Consider the following 25,385-nt stretch of genomic DNA (forward strand, 5'->3'; position numbering starts at 1 on the left):
TTGTGTGCAGAGTACAGCCAAGGGCAGTCAGTGAGGGCTGGAGAAAGCACGGAGCTGGCCGGGTTGTGTGGCTGTGCAGGCCACTGCCACGCTCACTGACTTTGTGCCCAGGTGGCTGAGAACGCCAAGGACATCCTGGCCTTTATCAAACAGTGTGGGCAGCAGAGCCAGGGCAGTGACCATGCTGTGCTGGGGAGGACACACCTCCAATCCTGTGTCCAGCTCTGGGCCTCTCACGGCACGAAGAACACAGAGGTGTTGGAACCTGTCCAGAGAATGGCAACAGAGCTGGGGAAGGGTCTGAGGAGAAACAGCTGAGGGAGCTGGGATGTTCAGCCTGGAGAAAATGAGGCTTGAGGGTGACCCAATCACTTTGTACCTGTCCCTGGAAGGAGATTGTTGCCAGCTGGGGTCAGTCTGCTCTCCAGGCAGCAAGAAACAGAACAAGAGGAAACAGCCTCAAGTTGGTTTCCCTCAGGGGAGATTTAGATTGAGAAATCTTCTGCCCTGAAATGTTGATCAGGCATTGGAATAGGCTGGCCAGGGCAGCGGTGAAGCCACCACCCCTGGGAGTACTCAAAAGAGGTGTGAATGTGACACTTAGGGTATTAGTGTGATCACGGCATGGCTGGGTTAAGGGTTGAACTCAATGGTAAGCCCTTCCAAACTTAAATGTTTTTATGATTTGAGAGGATTGTAGGGAAGGACAGAGCTGGGAGGGTGGGCAAGCAGCCCTGGTCCTGGCCCATGGTCCTGCGGGAAAACCTGGTACTCAGAACCCATTAATTAAGCCCTAAATTGATGTTCTAATTGCTCTCTATAATCTGCAGCATCTGTGATAGGTCACAGCTTCAGCAATTTCATAATAAGGTGTTTTCCCTCAGCACTGGCAAACGTCCCTTGTTTAAAGGTCAGGGGAATATTAAATAAACACCATTTATATTTATTTGCCTCGGATCAAACCACGGCTCTTACATTAATTTTGGAGGATTTTTTTGGCAATTAGACTGCTCGGGCCATATTTGGAAATCAAATGCAATATTTATCGAAAGGCTTGGGATGACATTAAAAGCCAGCTGCAGCAGCGAGCAGGGGCAGAGGATGCTCGGGCTGGCGGCGCTCCCGCCGTGCCGCGGCTGCCGCTGCATGTCAGTGTTGGACCGAGCACGGCCGAGCGCAGCCCGCCCCTCCCTCCCTCCCGAATCCGCCCTTCCCGGCGTTACAGAGCCACAGAACGCACTGGGTTCGAGGGACAGCGAAGATCACCACGGTCCAGCCCTCTGCCCTGGTGGGGATGCCGTCCCCAGACCAGGCTGCTCCGACACTTGGACGCTTCCAGGGACGGGACAGCCGCAGCTTCTCTGGGCATCCTGTGCCAGTGCCTCAGCACCTTCACAGGGAAGAATTTTCCTCACATATCCAATCTAAACCTACCCTCTTTCAGTTTAAAGCCACTGTCCCTTGTCCTATCACTCCATGACTTGTAAGAAGTCCTTTTCCAGCTCTTTTGTAGCCCCTTTAGGTACTGGAAGATGCTTTGAGGTCCCACCAGAGCGTTCTCTTCTGTGGGCAGAGCGGCACCAGCTCCGGGGATGTTTCCAGGGGAGAGGGGCTCCAACCCTCTGGGTTTCTTTGTGTCCATGTCCCTGTGTTATGGCCTCCAAGGCCGGACACTGCTCCAGGGGGGATCTCAGAGGAGCAGAGTGGAGAGAGTACAATAATCTGCCTCGACGTGTGGGCCATGGCTCTTGTGATGCTGCCCAGGATGGTGTTCTAGGCTGTGAGTGAACATAAGTTATCCCACAGTTATCCCCTTTCCCACAGTGCCCTCCATGCCCCCCTCTGGCCCTGCAGCAGCCATCAAGCCTTTGTCTCCTGTCCCTGCCCTTGTCTCCTGTCCCTGCCCTGTCTCCTGTTCTTGTGGCTCTGCCCCCAAACCTGCCCACACCAGCCGGCCCAGGGCCCAGGCCCTGCTCTCCCACACTCTGCTCTGCTCCTGCATTGCTTTAATCAATGTCTGGTGTTACGTCACACCCTTCCCCACTTGTTACAGCATATCAAGCATCTGCCACATGCTCATTAATTGGTCAATTACTTTATTTATGTGCTAAACATTATCTAAAGCACCAGTCATTACCAGCATCATGGCTTTGGTTTGTATTATATGTTTTTTACAGGCTTTAAGTGATTTACCTTCTCCTTGCCGTAAGGGCTGGGGTGCTGCCTGCACCTCTATTAACCCTTTGAGGTCCAGTCACCATCTCAGTCCCATTCCTGAGCCCTGTGCTGGTCCCCACTCTGAGAGGGGCAGGTCATTAATCACTGCCAGGTTTCCCAGCCCTCCCTCAGAGCCATTTCTCTTTGGATTTACCTTGTTTTCTACTGCTACCTTCAAGTCCTCCCTGCCTGAAATCAGGGTGAAGTAAGAAAACTCTGAAACCACAAAATACAGATGATGGGAGAATCCCCCATAACTGTCTGCTGGGGCAGGCCAGGTGCCACCACACACCCTGGCTTTGATCTGCTGCTACAAATCAGCTCTGGGTTCACCCCGAGGTCTCAGCTCTGCCTGTTAGCTTGGAGGTGCCAACAGGCTTCTCACCAGTGGGGAATTGCTGCAGAGCAGGATCTTGTCCTCTTGCTCTGCTGTAAGGTGTCCTGTCATTCTCAAAATGCCATGATGGCATAAATTATTAAAGGCTATAACACTTCAGTGGTAGAAACAGCAATAAATAAACACTTGGTGTGTGCACCAAGGCTTTGTTATCCTGCCCTTGGTGTCAGCCCGTGGAGGCACCACCATCCAGCACATCAGTCAGCCTCTGCCGTGGTGTCCAGCCCTGCAGGAGCCTCCAGGGAGCTCCCCCAGTGCACCAGGGAGGGGCAGAGGTTTCACTGCTGCACTGGCTGGAGGGTGCGTGGTGTGTGTGAGCTCCTGTGCTCACTCTCCCCTCTGGGTGCTGTTCCTTGCCTGGTGGGGCAGCTGCTGCCTGTGGCTGCACCCAGGGCAAGCTGGAAACCATTGCTGGCAATGCTGGTGCAGTGATGGGGCCATGTTACAAACCACCCTCAGTAATTTCTCTGTTGGTAACTGATGAAATAAAGGCAAGAAGGCCCAAGCACAGAGTCAGAGCAGGACTGGGATGTTGATGGGCAGATTTTGGCCAAACCTGCTGCTCACAGGGTGCACATTAGAGGAGTGTCCCAGTCGTGGTGCTGGGGCTGCAGCCTGGGGCTCCTGGGCTGGGCAGATGCAGCAGGGGCTGCCCTGGCCCCACTGGGGCTGTCCCATGGTGTAATTCCAGCCTGGCCCTTCCTGTGCTGCAGGAACTGGGTGCTGCTGCTCCTGGGGACACTCTGCTCCCTGATACCAGTTTCAGATGTATTATATTCTTGGTAAATGCTACTATGAAATTTATAATATCCATGCAAATATTATCTCTGTACTTAAATCCTTTAGGTTAATTGAATAGAGCTATCATTATCCAGATCTTGTTTGTGTATTGCTGCCTGCAAAATAGAGCCCATTTTCCAGAGTGAAATGATGAATACGGGCACCAAAGACATTTTGTAATTTAATTGCAATATCCATGACATAATATTATATTAATAACCATAAAGAACAATTGTTTTTGAAAAAAATAAATGTTGCAGTGCTTTGTGCAAAACCTTTGAAGGGAAACCTATGCCACAATGATACAGTATTTATTTTATTTTGTTAGGTGTGGTGTGCCATGGGAAAGAGCTGCTGTTGGTTTGGATTTTTAGGCTCAAACCTGAGCACTGTTGAGGTCCTTTTGCTGCCACTGATGGCTCTTGCAATTTGATGCATTACTCTGAATTTTTACTTGTATTATTATCCCCCAGCTGCAGAAGTCTAGAGACAAGGTCATGCTGGGGTGTGTTGGAGCCCAGCATTCCAGGGGTGCCGTGCAGCCCTGCTGCCATTGCTGTAGTCTGTGTAGCAGCCAGGTTTTGGCCCAAAGGGCACTGCCCTGGTGGCCCAGGGAGGCTCCAGACTAGAGCATCTCCCATGTGAGGCCATCCCCCAGCCCATCCCAGCTGGCCAGGCTCTCCCAGTTCACTGGGTGCAGCTGTGCCACTTGCACAGCCCTAACTTCACCTGGCACATTTATTAGAAAAACTTAACACCCCCTGTGCAGGGCCGGGTAGGGCAGCAGGGCAGTGGCTGCTCACTCAGGGCAGGGCTGGCATCGGCCTGGCACTGGCCTTTGGCTGGGCACACAGAGCCCTCCTTGCAGATGCATTTTGGCAGCTCTGGGGGAGGCAGCACAGCTCAGCCCGTGGCTGGTGCAGGGCTGTGTGTGCCTGTCAGGCAGCAGGGAGTGGGTCAGACAGCTCTCCAGAAAAATGCAGTCTGTCCATGTTGGTCTGGATGTTAAGCATGAAATGAAAGCTGAAGGACAGAACAATATTTTTTCAGTGCTTCCCTGTGTTTATTGTGTGAGCACTTCACACATAAATAGGCTCATTCAGAGGGGCCTCCCTGTGCCCTGTGGGAAGCATGGTCCCACATGGAGCCCAGTGTGCTCAGCACAGCACACAGCACACTGTTATCCTGCTTACACCCAGGACAACCTGACACCTCCATGCTTGTAGGGTGGTTTAGGGTTGAAGGGTTGAATGATTGTTATTTATTGCTCAAACTTAGTCCTTGCTTATTCCTGAGCTTACCTGCAGTTGCTGAAGCCTTGGCTGAAGACCCAGAGTGGGCTCAGCACGTGCTCCCCACGCACTCATGAGTAATGAGCTCCAGAGGCAGCTGCTCAGGGATTGGGTTCACAGTTGGGACCCACAGCCAGGCCCCAGGTGCTGGGCTGGGAAAGGCACCAAAAGCAGTGACTGCCAGCACATTTTTCCTGTTTCTGCTGCAGCCAGAGGCAGGGCCACAGGGACACTCCAGGCATCTCCTGTTTTGCAGGGCGTGTTTTGGCCAGCAGATACCAAACCACCCAGGTCCCTGCCCACCTGCTCTGCAGCAGTGCTACTGCCCAAGACCTCCACTGGGGGTTTTTTATTTTTCAGAGGCTGATCTTTTCATGCCCAGCCATACAAGAGAAGCCTGGTGCTGCTCCAGCCCAGCCCCAGCGGCCCTGGGTGCTGACAGCAGTGTCACCCTCAGTGTCCCTGCAGGGAGCCCAGGGAGCTGCTCCTATGGGGACCATGCGGGTGCTGTGGGCAGGGGGAGCCCCACAGAGGAGCTGGGGTGTGCTTTGGGTACACCCCAGTTCATACCAGCATTACTTACCACAGTTCATAGTTTGGGATGACTTGGAAAAACTACACTGTGGGTGAAGTAAACTCAATAAATTAGAGCTGGGATTAGCTGCAATGCTGGGTGAAAGGTTTTTTTCCTTAAAGAAGCATTGCTGAAAAGCTGGGAATTGCAGGAAAATACATCTGTGTAGTGAATATTTAAGGAATTTATTTAGCCACACTGCTGCTCACTGCAGCGGCAGGGCAGAGCATCTCCCACCCTGGGTGCAGCCCTGAGGCTTCTCGCCTGCTCCTCACAGGGTGCTCCTTGCATCTTGCAGGATCAACCAGTTTCCATCATCAAGAAAATAAAAAATTGGTTGGTTTGCAGGTTACCAAACCAGGAATACCCATTTCCCAGCAGTGTCCTCAGATCAGTGTGGGGGCCCCTAAGCTGCCAGGCTGGAAAGGCTTTGAGAAACCTGGTCTAGAGAAAGGTGTTCCCCATGCTGGGGCTGTTGGGACTGGGTGATCCTTCCAACCCAAAGCTTTCCAAAGTTCTGTGGCAACATCTGAGGAGATCCCAGACTGGCCAAAGGGAGCACAGGAGGGAGGGGTTCTTTATCCACTGAAGAAAAGAGAAGCAAGCTCTTTAATTTTTTTTTCTTTACAGTTTTATTTACAAAATGTATTAAAACTCTTTGTACAACACCTCATCAAAATGAGGCTCAGTAATTGATGTCCACACATGCAGTTTATGCTTTTACAGCCATTAGTTTGCTTGGCAATTTTTCTGCTCACTCAAGTGCAGTTTCAACGACCAAAAAATAGGAACTTAAATTACAAAAAAAACAAAAAAGAGGAGAAAAAAAAAGAAAAAGGAGAGAACCCCCCAAGCCCCTGAAGCAAAACAAATTTAAAAAAATATACCAAAACAAATCATCATGAGACTACTGCCAAACTTCTGATAGCTTGAAGTTGGTAGCCAGAATTGGTAAGCACTCAACACATTTTAGATTTACATGCAAGTTTAAAAAATATCGAACCATTTACCAAACTCCCTTCACTGGTGTGAAGCCTCCACTCTTAAAAATTGATCTGATAAACATACATATTTTATACAGCTTTTAAGAAAAACGTTTGTTTTAAATACAACTCATAACTGCACAGCTTTAGCTCACCCTTGCTGGGGACGTGATCATGTTCAGAAGTTGAAAAAAAAAATCAGAGTTTCATGAAAAGAAAATAAAAACAAAACAATTTTTTGTCAATATCTCGTTAAAAACTTGAACAATAAATTATTCTCCTATGAGCTTTTAAAATGATTTTATATTACATTTTGTTGGAAATACATATTTTTAACAAGACTTTTTTTTTTTTTTTTTGTTGTTTTTTGTTTGTTTTTAAATCCTATTAAAAGTTCAAATCTATCATCAGCAAACTAAATGCCTAAGGGTCAGACTGGTTTAAATGAGTTTCTTTTTCACTGTATGTTATTGATGAAATAAAACTCTATCATAAACTACGGAAAATACATATTGTCGATTAGAGGTAATTAGTAAGCAGATATTCCATTGAACATTTCCCATGTGATTGACAATATGTTTAAAGTTTTGTGTTTTTTTTTTCTTTTTCCTTTTTTTTTTTTTTAATTTTTATTTTTATTTTTAAAGATGAAGTTAAGTAGTTTCCAGGCAGAGGTTCAAGGCTGAAATGCTGCTGTCTAAGATGTTGGATGTGAGTAACAGTGAGCTCCTCCTCACAGAGAGGCAGGGACAGAGCATCCTCTCACCAGGCATGAAACAAGAGCTGGCAGGAGCTGATAGAGTATAACAGTACTAGCAGGAGTCGTGTTAGATCGCTTACAATTACTCTGGAACTGCAGCTAAACCGGAGTTACTGTCCTCTTTCCTTGCTTCTGTTTTACAAGGACCGATGCTGAGGAGCATTAGCTGAGCACGGTGCTGGGTGGGAGAGAACTGGGGAGAAGCAGAAGCAGGCCTGGGAAAAACTGACCTGCCTCTCTCTTGCTTCATTGCTTGATATTAAACAGTGAATTAAAATGCAAATGCACAGCAAGAAAAGAGATATATGGTCTGAACTTAAACAGCAAGTAGCTTTTCCTTTTTTTTTTTTAAATTTTAAAAGCCACCCAATGTCATTTTAATAAAGCACCTGTAGGTATGCCTGATGATAGAACAAAAAAAAAAGGAATGCAATATTTTCTTCCCGCACTTTAGCTACCTTGTCAAGAAATTAATTTACTGATCTGGAAGCAAGACATGCAGTTCCACAAATTACTTTCTTTTGGATTTACAGATTCACAGTCATTGACCTTAATTGGTTTGAATGCACGGATTCTTTCCCTCTTTTTGCTGCTATACAGAATTGCTCAAATTAGCTGGAGAGGTTAAAGTGGCTCAGAAAAAAAATAAAATGACACCACTGCAAGTAAATACTGAAACATCTTGACATCAGCTCATACAAGCAGTGGCAGGCCAGTCCGCGTTTGCACGCAGCAGATTTCTGAGGCTTTGTGTCAGGAGCAGTTTCATAATTTGATACGATTGGGGTGGCTGATGAAACCAGCTGCAGCTGCTTTCAGGACACAAGTTCAGTTACTGTGCAGTGGTATCAAAGAATGGCTTTTGTTGCACTGATCTTTTTTTACAAGAATTTTTTTTTTCACATACCAATATCTTTTTACCAGTCCTTTTTCCCTTTCATTTGTTTCTTTTTTTATTTTTCTTTTCTTTTCCTCTTTTTGTTTTCTTTTACTTCTTTGAAGCAAAGCAAGAATATTTCAGTGATGGTTTGCATTGTTGTGAGTCTCAGAGTCTTCCATAAGGCACTGAAGGAAAAAATACCAGTTTTTCCTATTAAAAGTACATTGCACCATCATCAATGCGTGTCATGCCTGACACCTCGGAGAGAGTACAACTGGCTCAGATGGTCCAAATCCATGAAGTAGCCACATTCTCTGCTGCTTTTTGTCTTGCATGCTGTCAGGGTGAAGATCTAAAATAAAACCAGAGAGATTTCATCACTGCCTGGCAGTGAGGGGCAGGGGAGCCAGCCCATGGAGAGGCACAGATTGTGGGCAAGGGGCTAACCAGGCCTTTTCAGAATCATTTGTCTGCAATTCAACTCTACTTTTTCTGCTTTGGAAATCATGAATTCTAGTGTAGAAGGTTTCTTTGTATTGCAAGTTTTTTTTGAAACTTCCTAAAAGTACTTACCTGATCTGATTATAGCTCACAAAACAAAGAGGAAGAGATTGGTGACAAGAGAGATGAGAATTCTGATTATAGTGATTTTTAAAGCAATTAACAAAATACTTTCATTTGAACTAGCACGATGCTGGAGAGAGGAGTTTCTCACTTTGGCATGAAGCCAGCTACCTCTGTGTATAAAACAGAATTGTACCCTTCTGATCCTACTTCTGATCAGGGAAGAAATTGAAATGACTCATAAACTGCCACAAGACGGTGTTTCAAAAGCCTCTTGCAGCAGCCCCTGGTGCACACAACAGAATAGCACAGACAGCTGAACAAAGGGCAGAAAGAAGAAGGGTTTGCTCCCGGCCCACAGCCGTACCCCTAGATTTTCACACTCTCTGTGCCGTACACGTTGTAGCCTTCCCTGTAGGTAGCATAATTCTGGGTGTTGGTGGCAGGAGCAGGTTTGAAGTTCTGCGTGTTCTTGGTGAGCTTCATTCTCTTGGACTCGGCCCGAGACTTGTAGCAGAACTCAATCAGTGCCACCATCATGGCCAGCCCCAGGCCTCCCACAAGGATATAGAACACGCCCGCAACATTGCTCAGGCTCAGAGCGCTCGTCTTGTCCTAAGAGAAACCAGCCAGGCTGTTAGCTCTGCTGAGAGCAGCAGACACACAGACAGACAGACAGACAACAGGCTATTTGCATTAGGCCTAGCTGGAATAGCTACACTCATGTGTTCAGTGTCTGGCCCTCGGACCAGGGCTGTCCCCCCATCCCCGAGCCTGGGGCTGCACAGCAGCGCCTGCTCTGCCCTCCACCCTGTGCTGGGTGAAACCCTGGCTCACTCCAAGGCAAGGAGGCTTTTTGGCCACTGACTCCCCAGGCCTTTGGTGTCCCAGAGCAAGGTTGCCTATGGCCGAGCATCCCTGGTAGCAAAGGCACTGGGGGAAAGTTGTGCTGGTGGCTGCATAAAACAGCAGGATTTATAGAAGGCCATGACAAAACTAGAAAAAGGAAAAGCCAAACCACTACACATTTGGGTTTGGTCAATGTAGGTAAAATTCTTGAGATGCTGCTGAACTTAACTACCTTTTTTCAACAGTTAGGAAAAAAAAACCACCTTGGAAAGATGGTCAGTTACTTAGAGGTCAAATAGCAGAGCCCTGAGCTAAACTAGCACCTTTGAATGAAACCAGACAATGTAACACAAAAATAATTGGTAATCTTCCTTCAATACATGTCAGATAGGGGAGATGCTTGCATTTTTTAAAACAAGGTTATGGAATGGGATTAAATAGATCTGCAACCCTTCTGCTGCTGCATGGGTGGTGGCTGTGGGCAGGAACAGCTCCTGGCTGGCACAGCTGGCTGGGCTGCCACACCACGCTGGCCCAGGTGGACAGGAAGGTGCCAAAGAAATTTATCTGTGCCCAGAGCAGGCACTGCTGACAGAGCTCAGTTAACAATTCTCTCTAGGGAGAGCTAAATTTGCATATAGTCAGAGTAAAATATGATTTACCTTGCAAGTATCTGTGTGTTTCACAGACAGTTTGGATACATGTGGTTGTAGCAAACAAGCTGCCATTTACACTAAAGATCTTAATCATTTATACCTCTTTTTGATCACAGTTCCCTTTGGCAGCTGCTGTGTATTTAGATATCCCATGATCCCAAATTTATCTGACACAACTACTACTGGACTGTGCCCTAAGCGACTTCCAGTCCTACTGAAATCAATGAAATTTTATTATTGGCTTCGCTGGAACTTGACATTGTCCTCCGACACTGAAAGGGTGCTCTGAAATTATAGTTTTCTGTTTGAATGATTACAGAGAGCACTTCCAAAGGCACCAAGGGAGTTAGGCACTCAACTGCGACCGATTTCAGCTGGAGCTGGATTCCTCCTCCTCTTGGTGCCTTTGAAAATGTCCTTCACTCCAACAAGCCCAGCACTTTTACAGAGTTTTTCTCCCCAATGGGTCTATAAGCATGAAAAAAAAAGTCCTAATTTTAACTGAATGGTGTAAATAAATATTCCCTACAATTTAAGTGTGCAGCTACTGGGCCAATCCCCCTCAGCGGTGGGACCTGCCCTGGGTCTACAGTGGTCCTGCATGAGGCTGGACAGCCCCACAGCACAGCTGGTGGAGGACAGGACAGTACAGCAGCAAAATGGTTCAAAGCAGTATAAAAAAGAATATACAATATTTAGGTAATGATGCACCATTAGTATTTCTAGATAAGAAAAAAAATATTCAATCAATTTTAAAATGAATTGTCAAATAGGGCAGGAAAGGTTTTTTCCTTATCAGCTGTCTGTCCTGAAAATTTGTGCCCTCAGCAAGCATGTGACTGTTTCCCAAACTGACATGTAGAGAACCTAAGTAATAATTTTGAAACAAAAATGGGCTTTTTCAATAAAAATAAGAAAATATGCTGGCCTGAATAATAGACAGTGACTGTGCTGAAACTTGCACATTTAAATGAAGACACCAGCTTGGGAGGCTTTGGGGGCTTCTCTTAGCATGTTTCTAGCAAAATACTCACACAGTGAAACATACTTACAACTATAGTCTGTTACTGCACATAAGAAAAATGCTGTCATGTTCTGAAAATTACTTATTTTTTTCTATTCTTTTCTTTCAACCTTCAAAATGTAAATAGCAATTTTTGAAAGTCATTCTTGGTATAAACAAACAGTGGGTCAAAATGTGATTGCTAATCAGTACAAAAAGACCTTCAGCGACTGACCTTACTTCCGGAGTCCTTGGCTCCACATTCACCCTTATCGTACCACCATTTGTTTTTCAGCTTGTCTAAGATGCCTTGTTCACTGAGTTTCAATACTGCAAGGTTTACAGGAGTTCTTCACGTGGGAAATAACATAAATAACATTATATTATGTTATTTTATGTTATTCAATCTTTAAACTACTTTAAAACTATACAAAGCGATAAAGCAGGGTTCCTGGCCACAAAGTATTTACACTGCAGGCAACTGGATCATCCCCTTAAGTTAAGGCTAGAGCATCTCTACATTACCAGGTCCTGCCCATATCGCTTTGAGTAATCGGCACTCACTGTTAAATGAAGGCAGTAGAAACAAAGCAAGGCCAATCTCCCACTTTGGTGTGCCACAGGCACTTGCAGTAGCTTTACACATCTGGGTGGGTTTGATCCAGCAGGGCCCCCCATTGCACTGACAGACAGACAGACAGACAGCAGCCCCCACACCAGCCACTGTGGCTGCCCACGGTGGAACAACGCTTGTAGCCCCTGATCCTCAGCAGCCCCTGTGCCTGGCGGGTCTCTGTGCACATCTGCAAAGCCAAAACCCCCAGGCTGGATCCCTGCAGGGGGATTTTGTGGCCACCACAGGATTCTGTGGCTGTCACAGCCCCTTCACCCCGCGCTGGCTCCTCCAGCTCCCGCGGCCGGCGCTGCAGGGCTGCGCTCGAGGCACCGCGCTCGGCTGCACTCCCTGAAATGCTGCATCTCCAACTCCCCCAGTCCAGGGAACTGCAGCAGAAAATAAGCAAATGCAGACCTCTGTGAAGCAAACTGATGAATATGGAAATGCTGGCTGAAAGTGCCCAGGGTGGGAAATGTTGGCAGGATAAATGGAGTTGCTGACTCGTGCTGCCAAGAGCCCACAGCCCACGGGGGCTGAGCTCATCTGGCCCCTCCATGTGGGAAAGCAGCACCTGAGGAGCTCTTGGTTAGGTTTTGTCATTTCCACTTCCTCCTTGTGTGAAGTCTTGGTTTTTTTCCTGCGTGTTTTCATGAGACAGGCTCCCTATGTAAGAGACATCTTCAGCTCCTGCTCCTGCTTGAAGAGCTCTGATCTCTGCTCCACAGCTGCATAGAGTTCTTATCCCCAGCAATGCTGTGCCACTTTGCACAGGATGGCACCAGGCAGACACGTGCACAGCCTGCTTTGGGTCCATTTAGGCCTGCTGTCAGCAGAGGGGATGCAGGAGATGCCCACGCCTGCCCCAGTGCCAGCCTCACATCTGGCTCTTACTGCTCTCTGCCTTTCTCCCACCCCTGCCCTAAGTGCCTGATTCTCTGCAGAGCAGAAAAGACTCAGGAGAAAGAGCAGCAAGACCTACACAAAACACCTTCAATATAAGCTAAATTGCACACTGGCACTTAGGGAAACATCCCCAGACTGGGAGGGCTTACAACTCTGAGCAACAAGAATGGCTGAGCCCTGCCATGCCTGGGGCAGGGCAAGATGCTGGAAGAAGCAGCAGGTAAAGAAAAGCCCTGTTCCCTCATGTGCCAAGAAGCTGCTTTTGGGATGGGTGTGAGACTGCTGGTGGCTGATGCTGGGAAGGGCTGCTCTCAGAGATGCTCCGTGTCCTTAGGCAGGAGGGTGGCAGCCAAGCCCAGGAAGTTCGTGGGCTATCATGAGAAAAATGATCATATTCAAGAGCTCCTGAATGCTCCATGGCTGCTCCAACATGACCCTGTGTAGAGTCACCCAGGCCAGCAGGGAGGCAAGAGCAGGGGAAAGCCATCAAGGTGGGGACAAGCACTGGTCCCAGTGGCAGCACTGCCATCACCGCCTGCAGAGCTGCCTGGCTGTCCAGGCAGAGGCAGCAACACTCTCTCCTGGCCTGCACAGAGCTCAGTTTGACACCAGCCAAGACTTTATTTTAATAAAATGGCTATTTTTAAGCAGCTGCTGTAATCTAATTAAGTATCAATCAGGGTTGGCTGTACACACTCAGCTGGACACAGCCAACGGGTGGCAGTGACAAGCCACAGGAGACAGACCGTGTTTGCTGGCCCGGCCCTGGCAGCAGCCTGAGCTCCTCCAGCAGGAGCCAGCGGCACCCTAAAAGCCAGCTGTGCTGCAGCTCCCCCTGCACCCTCCTGCAGGTAGGCTGTGACACATGAACGGGATCAAAGCACACCCCCAGACACAGCCAACACCTCGGGGGGGCAGGGAACACTCCTGCCCCCTCGGTTACAGCGATGGGGAGAGCCAGGGGAACACTCCTGCCCCCTCGGTTTCACTGATGGGGAGAGCCAGGTCCTGGCCAAGCCACCACCACAGACCCTTCTGGGCTGTGCTGAGATCCCCAGTGACCCCCAGACGAACACACTACGAGCAGCTGTGCACGCCTGCAATGCCAGCCAGTGAAAGCTCAGTGCCTTTACCTTCCCCTTACAAGCCCCAGCAGAGAGCAGGGTGAATTATTGCTCAGAGAACAGTACTCGAATTTTAAATTTCATTTAAAAACTATCCAATTTGGAGAGATTTTATGGAATACATCTCTCAGCTTTGAAAAGCATTGTGCAGCTGAGAATACACAAACAATAGGAAGAAGGTTATAAACACCTTTCCTCCTACCTGCATATTTTATTGTGCAAATTTTCCCCTCCCCCCAGTCCTATTCCAAACACTATTTTTAATTTGCATGCCTTTGTAAACCCCATACGGAGTACTGAGAATTTGCATAACATCCAATACATTATAGATTAGCTTTCACAACATTATACAGTATTGGGAAATGAGGAGGCTTAATATGCTAATTAGGGTGCTTTATTTTTTTTAAGCCAAGATTGCAGCTAATTGTGCACACACAACTGCCAAAAAAAAAAAAAAGGAAAAAGTAGTAAACTAAAATTATCTTAACTAAACAGATGGGAATTTGCTTAAAATGGGGTTTTCATTATCATTTGTCACAGTCCTGTTTGCCAGGTGAGGTACCACATTCCCCCAGCCTGGATAGGAGAGAGGTGATTTGGTTTCATCAAAGTCCTAAGGAACAATTTTGCCTGCTTCCAGGAAATAAATCCCAAAACCTCCTAATGCATGAACTGTTTCTTTTGCAGCAGGATTTGAGAAACCTTACAGTGGGAGAAGGCATGATGCCCCTGCAACCCCTGGTCCAGCACTTCAGGAATGCAGTATGAGCAGGTGCAGGATGGACTCCTCAAATCCCAAATTCCAAAGCTAAGTAGAAATATTGGAAAGTGAGCCTGGTTGCTGATGCATTTTCCCATTGCTCATCTCCGAGTAGCTGTCTAGTCTGCTTCAATTTAACAGTCAGAGTCAGTCATGGCTTTGGCTGAGTTTCTGATGGAAGTGCAGAGAGCCATGTCTGGATCCTGGCATTTTTCACTGAATGCTCAGCAGTGCCCATGGCACACAAATCCTCTGTGTCACCCCTCAGCTCACACTGAGCTGCTCCTTGGGCAGTGCCAGCCCCCTGCCTGGGCCAGCCAGCCCAAGGCACCAAGCTGCAAAGTGTTCTGTTAGAGGGGGAACTGCAAGGTTCTTCCAGGAGTGGAGGCTGCTGGGTCCAGGAAGGGGATTTGTCATTGCTTGTCCTGGGAATGCTTGACTGAGGGGGGATATTTAGAATTGCCTTAGAGGCAGAGGAATGGAGACACTAAATGACTTGTCTGGGTCCCATGGGAAGGCTGTGTCACCAGCCACCTGCTTCTCTCACTGCCCACTTCAGAGGATCATTTCCTCATTTTCTGGGGCTCTGTCTCAAAGGACTTCAATTTCCTTGTAGTTTTCTTGGAATACTTTTGTGCTTTCCAGTTGTTTTTTTTTTTTTAAATTATGTTTCTGTTGTTGAGCTGTATGGGATATCCTATGAACTCCTCAGCCCTTTCCTAGGTGGCTTCCACTGCTTTTTCATGCTTTAATTTCTGATGGGATTCTTTTTCATCTCCCCTGTGTGGTTTCCAGACCTCTCTCTGATAGCTTTGTTGCTTTGGTAAAAGTAAAATGTTCAGAGGTTTGAGAGCTTGTGGTCTCTTGTTGTGCTCTGTATGCCAAGAAAATGAGATGAGGCCATTTGGACCAGGATATCAGCATTGTGGATTCCACAGGATGGTATTCTTGTCCAGAAACTGGCAGTGCTTTTCTTCCTTCCCACAAGTGAAGGATTTTGTTGTTTCCTTGCTTTTGTTTTTCATCCAGTATGATCTGAATCATACAAGCTTAAACCTGTGAGGCTGGTTCTCTTGGGCAGCTTTACCAAACCCTGCTAAGATTTTTTTTTCTACAAATGATTGTCAGACTTCAGTTTAGAGAAACAATACCAGGAGCCTCATAAGGGATAGTACTGCCCTTAGAGGGGAATTAAGCCGTCTGCAATGTAGTTTCTTTTAAGAGCAGCACGACTGTAAGATCAGTGCCCACCTGTTTTATAGGCTTTACAGAGACTGCCACAAACACGATTTTATACCTTGACAGAAGTGGGGTTTATTGGTGTTTCAGCTGTTTTGTTTCTCTGCCACCCTGTTAGAAGACTCCATTCAGGTGTTGGCAGCATAACCTTCCCCTCTTCAGCCATCAGCTACTGCTAGAAAACAAGCTGTGCCAGTCTTTTCCAGATTTAATATGACACCATCCCAAAGGGGACCTCCTTTTCCTTTTGCTGTGTGGCCCTGGGGCCTCCTCCCTGCTGCACTTCAGCCTGTCTGGGTACAGACACCAGACCCAGACGCCCTTTGCAGCTTTTGCTGCTGGTGGTCCCAGAGGACAAGATGATACTGATGGAATGAACTCAGTTTTGAAAAACAAACTCATTAAAATCTCACCTCTGAGATGCATCTCCAAAGCTTCAGGTTAAATTTAAAAACTTGGACCACCTCTCCCTCAAATTCAGGAGGTGCTACAGCACTTGGTCATGCAGGTTGATCCTGTACAAAACATGGCATTGTCCCAAGGCTGAGTATGTTCACCATGCAGATGCTCCTTCTCAGAAGAAGAAGCTGCTATGTGCTCTTTGCAAAGCATTTATTACTTTTATATTTCATTATTACCCATCTTCTATTCATGCAATTAATATAAAAAAGAGGGAACACAATGACTCAGAGGCCATCTGCTCTCTCCTCTTCTCTTTGAGACAGCCTTACCTGTCCGAGAGATTTCTTGCCTTGCCTCCTCTTACCAAAGCCCCAGTTTCAGATTAGTTGCAGTAAATGTTATCTCCACTGAGAAAACTGGTGATGTTATTTCTTTCCATTCTTTCTGGCCAGAACAAGCTTGAAGTAGAAGACAAGTAAATTAATCGTTGAAGAGGCAGATCTTTATTAGTCCTGAAAGTGGGAAGGTAGAACTTCTGACCCTCTCAAATTATAAATCATAGGTTTTTAGTGGTGTGATTAATGGCTTTTCAGGTTAATTGTCATGATTTCACCTGCACCTATTTAAAGAAGACAACCCTAAACCAGATGTTCCACCTACTGCCATCACCAACTTCTACCAGCTTAAGACACATGGCCAGCAGGCTGCAGTCCCACAGATGACTGCAAAGGCTGGCCAGGCTGCTCCTTTTGGCAGGTGGGTTCCAGTTACTGGCCATCATGTTTGTGTGCTAGTGCTGTAAACAGGACCCCTTTCTGAAGGAACTTGGACTGCAGTGAAGAATCTGAGCAGTTTCTTGGAAAAGCACTGTTAATTTATGAAAAGAACATTGCGATCCTGCCAGGAAAGAGCCATTTTCCAGGAAAGATGCCAGTGCCTTTGCTGCCAGTGTTTGGGTTGGTCCTCAAAGTTGCAGCAGGTGATACAAGGAGTCAATGACCACTAGAGGTGAGAACTGGGAACAGAAGTCACTTTAGGACTTGAACAACTCACCCAATAATCTGCAGAATTTTTCAGCTCTGTCTAACTGGTGTTTGAGTGGCATGAAGTCTCAGCAACACTGTAGTTATGTTTATTACTTGCAATCTAGAAAAGATTTAAGTGATGATTGGAACAGCTTTGGATAATTCACATCCCATTCCATGCTCTAATGGATGTAATATAAATGTTATACCCAAACCCAATCACTGCCAAGGAGAGTGAATGAACTCGCAGACGGCACACTGCTCCTTTCAAACCAGACAAACCATTGCTCAGAATTCATTTACAATTTTTAGATGCAATCTTTCAGAAAAGCAAGCTGCAAAGTAAAAGCGCAACAAGCAAGGCTCTTCAAAGCACCAATTAAAGGGCTTCCTTGGGGTGGCACAGGATGGGGAGGGCAGTGCATGGGCTGCCTCTCACTACCTGGGTTTTACAGCTGCAAGTGTTCCTTCACTCACCATCAGCTGGTTCCTGATTTTCTGTAGAGTATCAGGAGCACAGTGTGGCATTTTCACAACAGTGTTGCTTGCAGCCATCTTGAGAATCCAAACATAGCTTTTTTAGGGGTAGAAGGTAAAGAAATCACCCATGAACTTGCAGGAAGGTCAGAATATCATTCAGCATTCAGAGCTCCTCTCTGGTCTTGAAAACATCCTCTCTTCTTGTGTGCCTGGGGCTGTGGCTCAGGATAGCAGAGCACAAGGTACAGCAGAGCTGATCAGCACTTCAGCCAGGGAGGGATGCCTGGCTGGCTCAGGAGATGTCAAACACTGGGCAAGACCTCCAACCACTGCAGCTTCACTGCTCAGGAGTGGCCCCTGCACGGGAGAGCTCCACAGGCTTCTGCAGGCTACTTGGCCAGGACATCCATGTCCCCAGCAGCACTGTGGAGGGACATGTGCCATCTCACCCAGCAATACAGAGTTCATTTAGAGGTGAAGCTAAGCAATTTAAGGCCAGTGGCAGTGGGGATCCTTCTGACAAAAGCAGATGGATGCTGGCTCCAAACATACAGCAAATATGGTCACCAGAACTGTCCTTGGCTAACAGACCTCCCTGTGTATTTAACACTGCAGCTACCACAATGCAAAACCTGTGTATTGCCAACATGCCCTCATTCATTTTTCCCAGCAGCACAACAGCAGACAACCAAATCCTCTGGTTGGAGAAGTGTCATGGAAATGCAGGCACACATCCCTTGGGATGCAGCACTTACAGCAAAGCTGTTTGTGATTCCCTGTACTGGTACTGGCCCTTTGGGTGCCAGGAGAATGTGAAATCACAGTGCCAAAGACAGCCCTGGGCTCTGGCTGCGTCACACTGCATGGCATAGAACAGCTGTAAATCTGGTCTAGTATCTGGCTAGGCCAGATTTATTGCTGATTTGTGGCACCAGAGCAACATAAAGCCACAGGAGGCTTCTGGAAAATCTGTCCCTCCTAAGAGTCCAAATCTGTCCTTCCTAATGAAAGGTGACATCCTCCCTCTGCATCAGAGTTCTCACCGGGCCAAGCCCCACAGTCAGACCAAGGGCTCAGCCTCTGCAAAGGGCTCATTACCCTCCTGTCCAAATCTCAGCGATGTGAAGGAGCTGAGAGTCCATGGTGGTACCAGGTCTTGGTTAGTACATTATAAAGTGTTTTTTTCACTTGTTTATCATTAAATAATAATAAACTTGTTTTATAATTAAATAATCCCTGTTGGTTTTGCCTAATCCTTTTAGTTTAGGAATCTGACATATTTGGAGTAATCTCACTTTTACAGCAAGTAATGTCTTCCTTTGTTCCTTATGACCAGAGCTGTTCCCTATGAACATCCCTGGGATTGCTGACATCAGCACAACCCAACCAAAACCATTATAACATCAAAGAGTTCAGATGTTAAACACTTGGGTTTCTAAAATCCACCTCACAGCATCAGAGAAAGGCAAGAAGAATAAGGTGCAAACAAGTAAGCATTTTCTAAATCCAAAATGCCTCCTAAAATCCTCTTGGACAAAACTACTGAAAATGCTGAATCAATTGTTCCTGCTGGTGTTACTAGCTAATCCTCCCTAACTTCAGGGAAAGCACAGAGGGCAGCTTGCTGTGACACGTGGGACACGCCACATTTAACATGCTCTGAGAGGCAAATACCTGAAGAGCACAGAGAGTAGAGAATAACAAAACATTCTGAGCTGGAAGGGACCCACAAGGACCAGTGAGTCCAGCTCTTAAATGAAAGGTCCATACAGGGATTGAACCCACAATCTTGGTCTTACAGAACCCTGCTCTGACCAACTGAACTACCCTCAGTGTGACCCTAAACAATGGCACCACTGCCTGGCAATGCTTCCAGCCAAGCAGAGAAATCCCTCACTCCCACACATCACATAGAACCACCAGCCTTCCCTGCCCTGCTGCAGGAGGAGAGGAGGTGATGCTGAATGCAGCCTCCAGAGCTGTTGACTGGAGCTGAGTGGGCCAGAAGGCAAGAGGCCACTGCTGCATCCCTGAGCCAGCCTGCACAGGCACAGGGCTGTGCTGGGACTGACAAAGGCAGAAATCAAGTCCAGGCTCTCTGCTTAAATTGACAGGATACCATAAAAAATATCACTAACAACCATCTTGGTATCATTAAAATATAAAGATAGAAACAATCTAGGAAGATACAGCAAGTCCAGCACTACTCTCTAGAGGGCATTGCTTGAGGTTAAAGACCCATCTAAATCAAATAAGGCACTTTATTCCCCCAAGCTGTATAAATTCCAGCCTGATCTGTAACTATTGAATGGACTTTTTGTCAGATCTTGTTACTGAAATAACTTCTGAATAGATACAAAACCTGCGGGTGAGTGCATCGTCCAAAGGCTCTGCCCTTGCTCAGATCAGATCATCTAGCTGCCTGTTGCAATTTACCAATTTAGCAATGTCTCTGTGCCATGGCTTCATGTTTTGTGACACACCCACACTGAGGGATGGGGAAGACTTTGCTTGGAAATGGGCTCGTTATCGAAACCCACTACGTTTGTTTAAAGACTACAGTTGCCTGGTACCTCAAGGAGGAGTGAAGAGCCCTGAAAATACAGGCAAAACCCCACATGGTCAATTCCTGCTCCTTCTTGTCAATCACTATTTCCTACTTTCTGTCTCAAAAAGTGATCTTTGGTATTCCACACTGAACATTCAATATTCAATGAAAAAAATGCAAAAAGCACTGGGCATTTCTTTTTAAAATAATGAGCCCCCTTAGTTGCTCTTTGCTACCATTTCAGACCCACACCACTTTTTCCCTGCCCTGTATTACCAGCAGTTGCATATTTCCAAGAGTCAACATTTGAGGGATTGAAATGCTTTATGGGTGGGCAGAGGAAGGGATAAAAGGGAGAGCCATCTAGCTGGGAAAGACAAAGAGCTTGCACAATTAGAAAATTTAAAACTCAGTACCTCAAGCCCTATATATCCCCCAGCCACCTAAGAAATATGCTGCATGTTGATGGCTGGGGTAGTACTTGGAGGCAGAGCAATAAATCCCCTGGCAGAGGATGTTCTTCCTCAACAGCAGAGCCAGCAGCAGTTCCCTTTGCTCAAGACCCTGTGGCCCTGAGTGATGGTGAGGAGTATCCTGGGGCTGCAGCTCCCTGGCTGCCAGGGGATGGATTTAGCTCCTGCTGAGCACTCAGTAGCTGCAATAGTTGTCCATAACAGAACTTTGTTATAGTCTCCATTATTGGGCAGGAGTAACCTGCCATTACAGGTTGGAGCATCCAGTTTATCCTTGTGGAATGTGAAGCGTTTTTCCTTTGGTCACCAGGTATACATTTTAAATTAGGGTGTTTGAGTGCATGATGTCATTGCATCATCTATAAACACTCTGTGCACACCTCTACAGAGCCAGATGTGTTACCAGGTGAGGCTGCAAGTTCTTCTGCTCTCTGCAGAGTCTGCAGTCTGTGTTTGGCAGCAGCAGTGTCTCTATGAAAGAATATTTACACGTTTCACAAATGTAGCTCAAACAAATTAAACTCTGTACTAACAGGATCATAATTTAAGAGAAGTGCCAAGTGCTAATGCAATAATACAGGCTGATTGGATTAGGAAATACAAGCCATAACAAGTCACTGCAGCTCGTTCACAGCAGTGCCCGACACCTGAGGTATGGATGTGGTGAGAGGGTGGAAGAAGAGCAAAGGAGGGCAGGTGCCCAACATTGTGCTCAAACCTACAAATCTGAGAGAGCAGCATGGAGCTTTCCTGCCACTGCTTGGGTCCTTTCTAACCTGGATGGTACGAGCAAGAGACTCAACTTACCTTGCATGCTGGCTATCCCCTCACCTTCTCTTTCTCTTGTCTCTAGGCACATCCATTTCCCCCCATCTTTATTTTCCTCTTGAAACGGCTTCTTCTGTGACTCCTGCTCTTGGCTCCTCAGCAGGCTGCAGGTGGGTGCTGCTTAGTCCCAAGGCTAGTCCACAAGACATTCGAGGAACAGCTATGTTGTGTACAAAAGCTAGAGGCACTCAGCCCATGCTTACAGTGCCAGCAGCACAGAGAAATCCACAGAACAGCACCAGTGCCTGTGTCCACGTGAGCAGAATGCTGAAACGTTAGAGTCACTTTGAAGAAGAAGAAAGGCATTTACTTCTCCTTTCGTATGTTAAATGACAGCAGCTAGTATTAAAGAGAAACAACCAAGCCCAGACCCCCAGGGAGACATACAAAGGAAGGGCCCTGCTCCTGCTGCTGGGAGCTCCACTTCCAGCTGATGGTTTTCCTTTATTCCTTTTCCAGTACTACAGAGCCTTCTGCTTTGACTTTTCCCATACTGATACTTACAGTGCAGGAGAAATGACTCTTGTAAGCAATCTATGGAAATTAATTGTTAAGCACCACCTATCAAAAGGAGTGCATAATTAACAAGTCTTTAAGATTTCTTGTAGCCATAAAGGCAGGAGATGGCGTCTAGGCAGGAGCCCCAGGTCTGCCACAATTAATGCACAAACAGGTCTCCTTGCACACTCAGGTCTGAGATAGCTTTGGCAAGGCAGCAAAGCCAGTCTCCACGATGCTAAAGGTTATACTGGCAAAACTAAACAGTTCCACATTCTTGGACACCAGTGGTTCTGACTCCACCAACTCCTTCCCAGCATAGGCAACCTACTCTTCCCAAATTATTGTGCTGCTTCTTCCATTTCCATTCCCAGGAAAACCCCCAACAAACTGCACAACAGCACTGCTGTTTCTGCAAACCAGAGCAGGCTCTCTGCCCTTCTTGGCAGTGCTCTGAGATGCTCCAATGAACTCCTAGAGCATTAAGACTTCATCACTGCCACAAAACATACAAATATTATTTCTTAATATGCTATAAAGTAATAGCTGTCAATTAAACCAATATTCTGGTGTCTTCCTTTTAAACCATTATTTTGCTTTGTCACTAATTTGCACAATACAGTAATTTCATATTACTTTCCCAGCTCTGAGCATGAATTAGTTCTGTGTTACTGTCACTGGCTCTGATCAGCCATTTTATCTTTTTCCAGCTCATAACCCAGGCCTATAGTATGGATGACAAGGAAATTCATGCTGATGAACATAATTTCAAACAAATGGCTCAAATAAATCGTGCTGCATCTTTTTAAGATAGCCATTTCCCCAAATGTCCTCTTTTATGCACGACGTGTTTGGCAATGGTGCTCTTTAGGCATCAGGTATCATCTAAAATAAAGCATAACAGATTTCTTCTAAAAATACGCCACTTAAAAAAAATTATGCTGCAAATGCTAACGGCTGTGCTGAAAATGTATCAAACCAAAACAGCACACAGACACGGGGGAACAGATCCCATCTGCTAATGACCACACTCACAGCTCTGAAGGTCTTGGGAATGGAATATTGTATGGAGCACAGCTCTGAGGGCAGAACTCAACTAGCACACTGGAAAAGTAATTCTCTGATTAAAAAGAAACAATTGGAAAATGAAATAATTTACATTGCATGTCATTTCTCTGGTGTAGTCCAAAAGAGGTATCAGCCTAAAAAAAGAATATATTAAAGAAATTAAGTCAAATAAGTAGCAGGGAATCTTGGCAGGTAAAGCTGATGAGAAGCTGCATTCAAACATTCTCCTTCCACGTTGGTTGTCATTAAATGTTACCATGAAGGTATAAGAATACAAGAAATTTATCAACAGCAGAACTATGGAAATCTATCTTAGCAGGAAATTGTTCCTATGCAACTGAATAATTAGTTTCACTTAAGTCACTCAGGCTGTGACCGCCATCTGCATCCCCTTTTGTCTAATTCTTGTTAAATCCCTATTCAGCCATAACTCAGCTCCAAGATTATAGGACTGTATAATAAACAAAATAATTAGTTTCCAAACTTGTAATACACTGCAACATATTTCCTGGAATATGTTTTTTTTACAACTGCTATTTTGTATTCTCTCATGATTGAGAACTCAGCTTGCATGCATAAGAGCATTTGAAGAGAGGATAATTTTGCCATGAAACTAAATTCAAGCTCATTTAGGAGAGCTAAGTGAATGAGTTTTGATGCATGTACCAGAACGTCTGCATCAGCCAAGTCAGCCCACATGTATTGACATGCATCCCAGAGAAATTATGTACAGATGGAGCATATTCCCCTTCAGACTTGTTAAATAAGGACCACTACTGAAATTGGGTCATTGCCTTTGCCAGGGCAGTACCAACACTGGCACCCTCTGCACACACCAGCACTGGCACAGACTGCTAGCACTGAAAACAAGACACATGTCAGCTGAGGCCTTTAAAACAAACTCATTAAAATGGCACAATCTCTTAAGTCTTGAATTACGAGTGAACCCCAGGAGCATGGAATGCCCACAGGCCTCACCTTGCACTCTGTAAACCAAGAGATTCAAAGTCTGCAGAAAGCCAATTGAATACCTTTCATTTTTCCCACTGCAAGACCCAAAAATCCTTGTGAAAATGGAAGTCACTGTTTAATTTTCCAGAGGTGGTGAGATACGGTAACGAGACAAACTCACAACTCAGAAGGATTCCTCTCGGAGCACGGGCACACCGCATGCCAGAGCGCAGGGACACGAGCAGGGAGGGCGGCCGGGTCCTTGGCAGTACAACGATGGCACTGGCACAAGCAAACAGGCTCATACTCACCTCTGGCCTTCAGCAAGAGCTAAAGTATCAGTCACAGAGGAACTCAGCTTAAGAAACCAGCACCAGCAGTCTGCCATGACTCACATCTGCACACAACCCATTGCACAACCCACTGTCAGGAGGCAAGAAGTGGCTGATTGCCAACTGGGGGCAGCGATTTCCCAAGCCCGGGTCTCTACTGGGGAAGCTGAGAGAGGAGTCTGTCAGCTCAGCCAGTAGAGAGAGCTGCCCCGAGTGAGCAATGGAGGGCAAGGTCTGTATCTGCACCTCAGGCACCTGCACCACCCCATCCTCATTCCTCCAGCTGCCACCTCCTTTAAGGTAAAAGGGAAAAAAATAATAGTTTGCAGTAACTCCTCTGAATGACTTACAAATGAAGCTGTGCTCATATAAACAATTAACTGGAGAGATGGGATGAGATGATGGGGGCAACTTCTGGTGGGAGGACAGTGAGGAGAGAGAGGCCAGCAAGACTCTTGGAGCTGCAGTGCACAAGGGGCAGCACCAGAACTCATCTTTCCTGAGAGGGCAGTGGGGCTCCTGCTGGGCTGGGGCAGGGCCTGGCCAGTGATGGGGATGTGCTGCAAAGGCTCTGCCTGTCTGCTGCCACGGAGCCACACTGCAGTCTGCAGGGCTCAGGACCTACAGAACTAACTCAAAGGAAGAGAAACTTTGTGATAAAAAAGCCCTTTGATTTACCACACCTCTAGAAACAGCCACTAACCCCTTCTCCACCTCCCTTAGCTTTGTCTTCTGCGAGAGGTCTTCTACATCCCATGTTCTCCTCTCTGGGGACTTCTGCCAGCTGAGCTGTGCACCAAGAGCTAGTGACTATAGCTCAAATCCCTCACCTATAGCTCAAAGTCCTTCACCACAGTGTGCTACGACACAGACATCACTTGGGACTAAACCAGCAAAACACACATTATTGTGTTTGCTCCCCTTGCCTCTTCTCTGGGTACCAACTCATGTTACCCCAGATTCCACTCCCTCAACATTGCCTGACCAGGCCAAGGGCCTGCCAAATAGCATTGTTCTTTGTAAAACATCTTCCAGCACAAGCAAAAATAGAAGGATGGCCCTGCCCTAATTGTGGCCATTTAAAAAGCCCTCTTTAGTTTCCTTAGGGCTGTAAGTGTTATTGGCTGGGTTTAATTCAATGAACTTGAAGCAATGAAATTCACTGAAGCTGGTTTGTATGAAG

General features: G+C 46.5%; 1 protein-coding gene across 3 annotated transcripts in view; it reads right to left on the minus strand.

Annotated features, from left to right (window-relative positions):
* Nucleotides 1–6,835: 6,835 nt before the first annotated feature.
* GRIA3 (glutamate ionotropic receptor AMPA type subunit 3) overlaps nt 6,836–25,385 on the minus strand; it is a 140,878-nt gene continuing 122,328 nt past the window's right edge. The window contains exons 14-16 of one of the 3 annotated variants that reach the window (XM_054289959.1): nt 11,191–11,305; nt 8,815–9,062; nt 6,836–8,235 (exon numbers count right to left, since the gene is read on the minus strand). In XM_054289959.1, the coding sequence (XP_054145934.1) occupies nt 8,817–9,062; nt 11,191–11,305 (361 nt within the window). In that variant the 3' untranslated portion in view covers nt 6,836–8,235; nt 8,815–8,816. Of the gene's footprint in view, nt 8,236–8,814; nt 9,063–11,190; nt 11,306–25,385 lie in introns of those variants that run through there. The other 2 variants (XM_054289958.1, XR_008483914.1) reach the window with 2 other exon arrangements.

This window comes from Melozone crissalis, unplaced genomic scaffold (genome assembly GCF_028551555.1).
Source record: "Melozone crissalis strain CALT ecotype California unplaced genomic scaffold, PUWL_Pcris_2 ptg000068l_1, whole genome shotgun sequence".
Taxonomy (NCBI): Eukaryota; Metazoa; Chordata; class Aves; order Passeriformes; family Passerellidae; genus Melozone; species Melozone crissalis.